This window comes from Atractosteus spatula, chromosome 4 (assembly GCF_055471065.1).
Source record: "Atractosteus spatula isolate fAtrSpa1 chromosome 4, fAtrSpa1.hap1, whole genome shotgun sequence".
Taxonomy (NCBI): domain Eukaryota; kingdom Metazoa; phylum Chordata; class Actinopteri; order Semionotiformes; family Lepisosteidae; genus Atractosteus; species Atractosteus spatula.
The window spans coordinates 2,947,658-2,958,756 of NC_142709.1; the positions used below are offsets into that span (position 1 = coordinate 2,947,658).

At 40.7% G+C, this 11,099-nt stretch overlaps 1 protein-coding gene across 1 annotated transcript in view; it reads right to left on the bottom strand.

The window, feature by feature from the left end:
* The window catches only part of rnf17 (ring finger protein 17), a 28,647-nt gene extending 18,032 nt beyond the window's left edge, over window positions 1–10,615 (bottom strand). The window contains exons 1-13 of the mRNA XM_088914556.1: window positions 10,546–10,615; window positions 9,192–9,307; window positions 7,803–7,900; window positions 7,297–7,393; window positions 6,887–6,967; window positions 6,334–6,437; window positions 5,477–5,645; window positions 4,257–4,330; window positions 3,685–3,759; window positions 1,663–1,853; window positions 922–1,014; window positions 558–719; window positions 174–348 (exon numbers count right to left, since the gene is read on the bottom strand). Coding sequence (XP_088770682.1) covers window positions 174–348; window positions 558–719; window positions 922–1,014; window positions 1,663–1,853; window positions 3,685–3,759; window positions 4,257–4,330; window positions 5,477–5,645; window positions 6,334–6,437; window positions 6,887–6,967; window positions 7,297–7,393; window positions 7,803–7,900; window positions 9,192–9,307; window positions 10,546–10,615 — 1,505 coding nt within the window. The remainder of the gene's footprint in view (window positions 1–173; window positions 349–557; window positions 720–921; window positions 1,015–1,662; window positions 1,854–3,684; window positions 3,760–4,256; window positions 4,331–5,476; window positions 5,646–6,333; window positions 6,438–6,886; window positions 6,968–7,296; window positions 7,394–7,802; window positions 7,901–9,191; window positions 9,308–10,545) is intronic.
* Between the last annotated feature and the right edge of the window lie 484 nt (window positions 10,616–11,099).

The following is an 11,099-nucleotide window of genomic DNA, read 5'->3' on the forward strand; positions in this document are numbered from 1 at the left end:
ATAACATAACCTCTGGATACTTTCAAAAATAAAATTCTAACCCATTTTGCATTTTGATACGTTTAACGGTCGTCAATATTAAGACATTCAAAAACTAAAGCAACTTTTCACTCACAAATTTTAATGAGATTATGTTTCAGGAACATAAAAGGTTAGAAACTGTCGTCTCGCACCTTGCAAGAGAGATCTCCTCGGTGTTGCCAAAGTCAGTGAAATACACTTGGAGTTTAGAGACGTGCGCCACGGCACACTTGGGCACAGACTGGCAGTCGCTGCACCTCTGAACCAGCTCAGTAACAGTGGCTCGGCTCCACTTCTCTTCTTTCAGCTTCACAAAAATCAGGGTCCCTAATGGGGAACAGGCACCTCTCATTAAACTAACAGTAACCAAAAATCATTTACACTGTACATTCTCCAAATTAAACAATGTGTGCAGTATATATATAAAGGTCATAGATGCACATCAATCAATTAAAGCAAATCACGGAAATCACTTAAAAGAACGGGTGTATCAGTATACACTGGCAAATAACACGAGGGGACTAACAGCCACTCACCCACTTCCAGAACATCATCAGGATTCAGGAAATTTTTCTCATCATCGCAAAACAATCTAATCTTTTTGGCTAAGCTGGCGGCGGCCTTGGTTTCTGCAACTCTTCTCACATAGAAATGGCTCGGGTTTACCACATGGGTAACAAACACCCACTCCTGGAAAACTACAAAAGTGGAAGTTTGAAGATTTCCTGAAATCCAAATGCCCGGTGTTTGGCTATTTTTTTTCTGTGCTGGGAACTTGCAGTTCAGTAAATTAATATTAGAATATGTACAGTATATAAAACGTTCAGCCAAGGCATAAAAACATACACCTTTAAATGCGAGAAGACTGTGCCAGGACCAGTCTTCTAAGGCTATATTTACCTCTCCTTGAAGTTAAAGGGGGACATGCTGCCAGTGCTTTCTTAGTTTTCTTTGGCATTGCCGACTTTTCGCTTGGAAACCTCACTCCAGTTCCTGGAGCAGCACATATACATTAGTTAAGTATTTAGAGCAGCTACGATCAAAGAAGGAAAAACCCAAGGATACCAGACACAATCCAACACAGAACAGCCTTCATTTCTTCACCTAAGACACTGCTAATAAGACCACAGCAGCACACCAGACAAGATTCAAATACCTGACATGCTCCTGGTTTGTAATTTTAACACTCTGTTGAATTATGGGATTCATAACAGGTTGACTTGTAAAAAAAGAACAAAGACTACAATGTTGTCCGTTTAGTAACACACAAAAACTGAGAAGAAAAAATAACATTTACCTTCACTCTTACTTTAAAGCAAATCTATACTGACTTACAAACAGGCAGAATTACATGCTAGACTTCTCTTTTGAATATATGAATGTTCTGCACACATCCAGCGCCGATTCCCCGTTTCTGACCATGAGGGCAAAAAATACAAAAATGAACATTAAGAACCCACATCTTTGTGACTGCAAATCCAAGGATGATGTGCATCCACCGCTGGGATTTTGAAGAACAATCCAGGGTTTTGCTCTTAAAAAAACACATCTTGCTCCCACATTTTTTGCATTTCTTTTTTAAAAAAAAAGTCTTTAAAAAATAATAAAAGCAAGTTTTTAATACATCATGGTACAACTTGCCTGATTCTGGAATCTCCGTGTTTTTGTAGGTCATCGCATCTGAGCTGCCGAAAGACTCATGAGAAGGTGGTTCAGGCACCTCCATCCCACAGTCCTTCAGCTGCGACGGCGGTTCTTGGTTGCCGTGACGGGTCACAGAGGGCTTCATTTGCTTTTGGATGCTCAACTGTCTTGAATCCTCTGGCGCGACGCTAAAGATTTTCACACAGGACATAGTGAACAGCGGGACAGAAAGGGCTCTGCCCTGACCCCTCCTGATCCAGAGACAGCATGAGCGTAAATGAGCATCATCATCTGAAACACCGCTGAGCACTACTCCACTGCTCCTGGAGGATAAGGCACTTCATCTGGAACGCATGTTAAAGTGACTCTTAAAACATTAGGAACTGAAGAGCCACGGGTTATTTCACAGAGATCCTTGCATTTGCACCACACACCTGACGTGTCGTTAGCAGGTCCTTATGTGACATACTGCACATCAATCTGGGCTTTACCATATCACCTACAGCTCTGTATCCTGTTTTGTTAAATTGCAATTGGCGCATTGACCATGGTGAAAACTTGAAATCAAAACACACATGCTCAAACTGAAAGAAGTTTAAGAAGTTAAATCAGCCGATTTATATAGCTGGCTGATCTTTAGCTGTGTATTTTATTAATGCGAGTGAAATACAATAAGTGCAATACCTAAAATATTTTTGTTAATAAAAAAATCATTCTCATTTAATGACTCTTAATAAATACCAACAAAAACCTCAATGAAAAATCAAATAAGGGCAGGGCAGTCATAAGCAACACCAAACCCAGAATGTTTTAGCTGTGACTGTATGACATACAGTATATCACACTGAACAAATGGATATTTTTCATATGAATTTCTGTGTAGATTAAATGTCTATCTACTCAGTAAAGTTGTTCAAAATATAACTTAAGAGTTCATTAAATGCTACTGCAGACACAAATTATTGATAAAAGGGGGATACAACCATAAAGCATGATTACACCATCATTTGAAAGGGACTGGTTTGACAGGAGGTGAAATAGTCTCATCTTCAGGTGAACAGGAGTACTTCATTATTTTTAAAATGCTACTATGCAACTACATAACAGATAACAGTAGTGCTCTGCTGTGGCACCTACACTGTATCTAATTCTCCAGCACATCACAGACATGAAGGTTCCATGAAGGTCTGGACTTGCCGGGCTCTAAACCTATTACCAATATACGGCCATACTAATACTACAAAAGAACAAGTAATAGTTTTATTCCACGCTGAAAAGAGAAGTAAGAAAATGTTTTGCTGTGGAGCCTACTTCGGATGTAAGCTTCGGGTGTAATACTAATACTACTGTAATTATTATTAATAACAACTACGAGAACTACTATTATTATATAATAATAATATTATATAATTATAGTAGTTCAGGTGGGTAGCTGCATCAGCATGCCTAGGCCGCAAAGGAACAAGTAATGGGTTTATTCCATGCTGAAAAAAAGAAAAAAGAGAACAACGTTTCGGCCGTGGAGCCTTCTTCAGGTGTGAGAAGGCTCACTGACACACCTGAAGAAGGCTTCAAGGCCAAAACGTGTTTTCTTTCTTCTTTTTTTCAGCATGGAATAAACTTATCACTTGCTCCTTATACAATTATATAAAAGTCATATCCTCAAAAGCCTGTCTTTGCTTTGTCCACCATTATCAAGAGAATGCATTTTCAGATACAAAATGGCAAGGTTTTTCAGACAACCAAAACCACTGTACGTTTTAAATTTGCAAAAAAAGTTGTACTAATTTTCCACCCAAAAATGTAAAAAGATAAACATCTCTAATATGACTCCACTGTTTCGATAGCACATTGTAGCTCCCAGCCCACAGGGCAGTTCAATATAGTTCTGCATCATTTGTCTACACTATTTCTTTTCTGTCCTCTTATAAAACTCACTCTCCATACAATGTCTCTCTCAGGCACTATTCTTAATTTTTTCTTCCAGATTAAGATGTAGAACAAACAAAATTAACTTGCGTTTTGGGGGCATCACATCTTATCCTAAAGCCATCATCTAGGTTCTGGATAAAGCCTTCATAATCCAGGCTGCAGCTGTGGGAAAACAGAACAGCTATGAGTGAAGCAAAGCACACGCGTTTCATTAAAGCACAAAGGGACTCCCCAGAAGCCTCAGGCCCACCATCTCCAAAAGCCAGGTTAACACCGAATACGATGAACAAGAGCAATGCGATATACTTCATTAACCCCCCCAAGGGAGAGATTCACATTGCCAACGCAGCCCTTGGACATGCAGTAAAAGAACATACAAACACTAGACAAACAAGACGGTGACTCCAAAAACTACACTGACGCAACTGCTCATAATCCACAGTGCTCCATTCCTGAAACAGGGGCAGTAAAGAAAACGGAAAAGGTACAAGTCTTAGAAGAATCCTTTGGAGCTAAAAAAGGCGTTAAAGTCAGAGAAAACTACAGAAATTCAGCGATGCAGTATTACCGATTTAGTCATTCCAACCAACAAAGGATTATAGAGAGGAAAACACAGATCCACACAAAGGTTTAAACCATTTGCAGTCATATCCTCCTACCTCAGACCAGATGCTTGCCCGAGACATGACAAATAATCCTCTCTGCTCAGAGAGGACTGAAGGGTCGCAACAACCTGAATAAAAAAACAACAATCCTGCTCACATTTATTTGTATTTTGCAATGTACATTAAGTTTCACAACCTCACATTTCAAGCTCAAACTATTAATCGGAAAAAGAGAATAATACGTGATCTTCACTCATACCAGAATTCATCTTTGCCACGTAGAAGAACACAGTTCAATTTTCAACTTTTCAACAAAAACGGATTGGTAATTCAGTGTTAAATATACACCTTGCAGTTCTGTTAGGACAGGTAAGTTCAAATCACTCCTCAGTTCACAGAAGTGTTCTGTCTACAGTATCAGGGTTCAGTCTCGCCTTGTGTCCTGCATGTCCAGGAGGTTCCAGATTGCCATAGCTCTTGACAGGAACAAAGGGTTTGCCGATAATGGGCGGATGGAAAACAGCCGAGATCACCGAACCTGTGTGTCCGGCATTTCCAGATTTCAAAGCTCTCTTTATCCGAATAATAGTTTGTTTTGTTCTGTGGGTGATTTTTTTCTGTTCTACCCAGGATCTGAGAATAAAACCAGAGCATACTGGATTCAGGTATAGCATTGTGTGGGGACACTTAGGTCAGGTGGCCTCAGCTGTTTAAAAGCTTACTGGACCTGATGCAGAGAGCTAAGCTCCACATTGTAATGCTGATATATTTATTAGCCAATCCTTTTCCGCTGTGTTTCTGAAAGCTTTAGCAACCCACTTCCTGCTACACACCAGCAAAGCTCCTTGGCAACACTCTGCATCCAGGGTAACCTTCTGTTTTACCACACAAGAGTTAGCACACTTTTCTCAGGCCCCAGCAATTCCACACACTGGATTTCTTAAATACAAAGCAAAAATGAAATGTTTTTTGTTTTCTTGGATGGGATTTGTTATCTTGCACCCTGGAGGGTCTCTACGGGATGGGAACTGCTTGCATGCCTTGTGATACACCCCAGCAGACAGACGAGCATGGACAAGGTGGGGGCGTCTGCTGGGAGGGTGCCAAAGCACAGAAGTGGACAAGCAGTCCTGACCCCTCAACACAATGTGCTCCCTTACTGTGTCGGAGTTCGACCTGTGACACTATCCCCCTTTACACACTGAGCACTACCTGGACATCAGCAGAACTTCCATCATCATCTCTCAAATCCCCTTCTATGTTGAGGCAAATACCTTTTCCACGTCACAGTAGCTTCCAAGAGCAGGAACCTGTTGAACTTGCTTCGCCTTCTGAACAGCTAGTTCCAAAATCCTTTGCTCCTCTTCCACTTTTTCGATAGCACATTTAGTTGCGGGGAAATACTGGTTTATGTTCGCCAGCTCTCCAACTAATATTCCTCTTCTGTAACAAATTGAGGGCAATAAATTATTTCAACAAATTCAGCAAGCCTAAAAACATTACTAGAAGTGCTTCTTAACGCGTGTTTTTCTGCAGTTTCCCCGAGACAAAAGTTGAGAATACATTCATCTTAAGGCTCTATAGTAAACTTTCATCTCACAAATAGAGAAAGAAATGTTAAAGTAAACATAAAAAATGAAAATTACTTGCATTAGATATACAAGCTGAGTCACTCAGAATAGTAACACATAAAGTTAAAAATCATATCCATCTTAAAAGAGCAAAATCTAGTTTTCAATTCAAAATTATGCGATATGATTAACTATAAGAGCATCAAAAGCTCTAGAACCTCTTTACTTTCATTTCTACATGAAAAGAGTACCGGGTCACCTCCAGCACAATGCTCTGCTTGAAATATTAAGCTGAATCAGCAGAATCTTCAAAATAAATATATTCTTTAGGTCCCTAAATAGACCTTTTACCCGGAAGATCTTTAAAAACAACTTTCCATGAAGTTTAATAAGGACGGATTCACTAATAACGTATGCCACAAACCTTTTTTTTGCCAGACTCTGATCTACACAATGTAGAAAGCTAATATGTATAGATGTGTAAGGAACCTGGTAAACACATTTGGAGATGCTAACTTCAAGATGCTAGAGCTCTAACAACTCTCAAAAGTTTGTATTACCTTCTGTTTAATGCAGTAGTTGCCATGTGAACTGCTTCATCTATTTCCTTTAGGAGTTTGGCCTTCTCATTTTCAACTTGGTTCTCAAAACCATTCAGAAGAATCTTGAAGAATAAAATAGTTCACATTAGTCTGTAATGTATACCCCACGCTCCGCAAAAAAGTAAACATTCGACTTTCACACCAACTGCTCCAGGGGCGCCATATAAATGGCTGACCCTTTGCTCTGAGCCCAAGCTTCTCTCCCTGTCTGTGTGTCTCATGGAAAGCAAGGCAGGGTATGCGAAAAGACAAATTCCTAATGCAAGAAATTGTATATGGCTAATAAAGTGATCTTATCTTATCTATGAACTGGCTTCATCACTCTGCTCTCCTCCCCACTGAGAGCTGGTGTGTGGGGAGCATACTGGTGCACTATCACTGCCATTACATCATCCAGGTGGGGCTGCACACTGATGGTGGTGGAGGGGATCCCCATTACCTGTAAAGGGCTTTGAGTGGAGTGTCCAGAAAGAGCAAGTATAAGGAATTATTATTTGCCTTAAAATCTCACCTCATGTAAGCTCTGAAGCTGAGACATCTTTTCAGAGGCAAGCAGCAGTGCATCATCCAGTGCTTTTAAGGGATCAGAGTTCTACATGAAAAAATTAAATGGACTTTTTAAATTGCAAAACCTGTTCTCAATTGAGGTGCTATCACAGACAATGTAATCTACAGAAACAGCACATTTCATAATATTATCAACCAATGCAAAAATTCTGCATATATACACACTGCATATGACAACAGGATGACCACTTTAAATGACAAAATAGCACTCCTATTACTAAACAAATCACACACAGTGGTTCTAATTTCAGTGACTTGATTCTTGACAATATTATGAAGTCAAATTCACCTGTTAATATAACCTGTCCTCATGTTTTACTACAAACAACACAAAATGTAATATTGTATTCATACCAATACAGTCTTCTCCTTGTTAACATCACTCAAAAGCACAGATTGGCAACACATCTCTAAAGCTGGCAGTTCTTCACTGACTGAAGTGTTAGCTTGGCTGCGAAAAAAGAAACATAAACAAGTTCGGTATAAGCATGTATCAGGACATTTAATGTTAGTTAAAGTAATGCTAATACTAGTTCGTAATATTTGATCCAACACACACAGATTAAAAAAAATCTACATTTTAATCAGACTCATCATACCATTATTGAGATATAAAATAAAGTTTGGTATATATAGTCCTGTCTAAAGAAGCACACTGTTTGTTTTTTTTAAGGTACTGCTATTAGTCCACATTTATCACAGTAAAACACTCAGGAGTCTAAACTCAACAACAACAGCTTCCCTGAGCTACAGCAGTGCAGAATGGACAGTATGCACCCGTTCCACTTTCACTTCTTATAAAAGAACAAGCCTTTTTGTTGCTCCTTTTTACACACCACTCTATTACAAACATACGTCACCTTTTCTGTTTCTTCATATCGGTGGTATAGATCAGTCCCATGATCCTCTTGTCTCCTGGAAGACCTTCGACCCCGTCAACGCTCAGCTGAGTTTCAGCCTGCAGGGACAGTGCCATGCATTAGGGCTTCCCCTCTCCCCTCTTCCCATGTCTCAGACATGCAATGCAAGAACAAAGCCCACTTCCACTAAAATTAAAAACTAACGCCAATCATATAACTTGGGTTGTTGGCAACAGCCTCAACCGCAGGCCCCAGACTCCACAGCTGGGCCCGAGACAGCACAGGATGTGCAGGACCCCACAAAAACAAAACCTTCGTAACAAAATGATGGCCACGACAAAAAAATGATAGTACTCTAGAATAAACTTATTGTACACTGCTGTGCACTTTTAATAAAATGTGTGTTATTACCTAGAATGAAGACAACAACAAACCTTTAAATAATGCTGCATAACAAACCTTTAAAATATTTAAACTAATGCACACAAAGAACTATCAATTATACCTTAACGACACAGCACACAAAAAACTCTTACCTCTCAATAACAGAGAGTTAAGTAAATCAATATCAATTTACTCACCTCTCTGCTATTGTGTAAGCAGTAATTATTAGTGAAATAACACAGTGTTTCCAGGGTGATGTGTAATTATGAAATGGATGCTTGGAGCGAAGCACACAGCTTAATCAGGCATGAGCAAGTCTATGGAGCTGGAACTGGTGTTAGTGTGGCCAGTAGGAGGCGCTCACCCTGTGGTCTATGTTGGTCCTAATGCCCCAGTACAGCGGCGGGGACACTATACTGTAAAAAGGCACCGTCCTTCAGGTGAGATGTAAAACAGACTCCTGACTCTCTGTGGTCATTAAAAATCCCAGGGCGTTTCTCACAAAGAGTAGGGGTGTTACCCCAGTATCCTGGCCAAATTTCCCCTTGGCCTTTACCCATCCTGGCCTCCTAATAATCCCCATCTATGAACTGGCTTCATCACTCTGCTCTCCTCCGCACTGAGAGCTAGTGTGTGGGGAGCAGACTGGTGGACTCTGGCTGCTGTAGAATCAGGTGGAGGGGAGTCCCTATTACCTGTAAAATGCTTTCAGTGGAGTGTCCAGAAAAGCGCCATATATATCTATCTAAAGAATTATTATTATTAAATGCTTCCACTGTATTTTCTTTACTAAAGATCTTCATGATGAGACTAAATAATACAAGGTCCTAATTCGTCCTCTGCATCACACACCCCTAATTACTATGAAATGTCAGAACAGGTGCAAAATGGAGGGATTCTTAGCATTGCTGCTGGCAGCCATAACGCCACAATGAAAATGAATGCTAACCTGTGGTAGCCTCTGGTTGTCACATGGGGATACTGTCGTATGGCCTGCGACCTTACCTTGCACTGTGGACACACGATGACTTCGCCACTACTGGCCAAGGACCACAGACACGACGAACAGAAGACATGCCCACAAACCAGGACTAGGGGTAGGTTTCCAACTACCTCATCCTCTGTGGAACAAAACCAAAATAAACTAACCCTTAAACCAAGAAAGAACTGGTCAAAATGAGGTTTTACATCTCTTTACTGAACTCCAGCTCGCATCTGACAGCCACTCGTATTCTATATGATCGCACAGTAACACGTGGCTTCTCTGTGCCGAATCCCTGTCGCCCGTGGTTATTATTCTTATTACCGTCACTGAGAAGCTTTTTTGTCAAAAAGGAATTAGAAGTGTGAAGAGATATTTACACTCACTAGCATCACTCCTTGTGCTGGAGCCTCAGTTCCATTCAAGAGGATAAAAAATAATCTGAACACAACAATAAGGATATAGCCTGTTGTAGTACTGTACATTAAAATGTTCAGAGTTACTTAGATACTTAATTCCCTATAACCTAGTTCTTTTGTGAATCAGTTATGTTTAAAATTATGTGTTAAAAGCCACTGCCTACCGTTTTTTCCCCCCACTGCTCATAAGGCAATAACAAAATCATCACAATATTACACAAAATTACCATAAAAAGGGGATATACCACTTGAAGAGCTATATGCACTTGAAGAGCTTCTCCTACATTTCTCAATACTACAGCCTCTCAGGCATTCTTAAAAAATGAAATATTTCTTGGCATTTTGTCCAAAGCACGAAATACTCATTTTTGTACACTGTATATTTTTGTCTGAAAGGAAAACAATGTCTGCTTTATAGGTACAGTACCAAAAGAGAACAAATCACCCTTGAACCTTTGACCTTTCGTGGATGAAATTATTTTATACTTACCACTGCTGACACTGAGTGCATTAACTTATAATGTTGTGAGATGACACTTAATGGGTTTTATACCAAAACGTTTCAGTCGACTGACAAACGGATCAAGACGCCAACTGCGCACACACACACACACACAAAAACACTTTCTGTGTGCCTACCCTTCCTCCTCTCCGGCCCTCAACTCATCAAAACCGTTTTTTTAGCAAGTAGGAGCTCAGGCCGTCATTGCTCGGTATCGCACGGCGAGTACACAAGCTTCTTGCGTTCATGTCCATTTTTAATCGCTTTATATGTCTGTCATGTCCTCTGATGGCCGCCCAGCCCGCGGTTAAAACCGTAACCTGGCCTACCAGTCCACGAAACATTTTATCATGTACGTGTGTTTGCGAGGGGGGACGGACATGCCATTTTACATGACTTTTTCGCTTTTTCACTTTCACTACCGATAGCTGCGTGCATTTCTAACAGGTGTTTTACCTGACAGCGTGTATTGACGAGAGCAGCCCTCGCACACCGGGGCGCTTCGCTCGCCGGAGCCTTCCAACATGTCGGACCCGTCCCTCGCTCGAGCGGCGAGGCCTAGCGCCCTCCTTAAGCCCTCCGCCCGGCTGCGGCCAAACCCCGGCCCGCCAGTGCTCGCTTTCCTTATCGTCGGTATTTCCCCCGCACCGTCGGTCGGGTCGCAGGGTCCGTTGTTTTGTTCATAGACTTCTTATTCAATTTCTCAGACCTCGTTTTTTTTTTTAAAAAAAAGGGGGGGGGGGTAATAGTGATATATCGGTTGTTTCGTTCAGTCGAGGAACCGCACCGAACTTGTTATCGAATGACGTCCTTTTAAAAAAAAAGGTACGTTAAAGAATAAAAAAAATAATCATAGGAAATTCTTCGTGAAATGTATTTTTCACCCCCCCCCCCAAAGGCAGTGGGACAAAAAACAAAGTTGTAATATTACCAGGCAAGGGGCACTCTGGTCAGGGCACAATGTTCTGGTAAATTATTTTTTCCCCTCAGATGATATCAAAATAATCCGC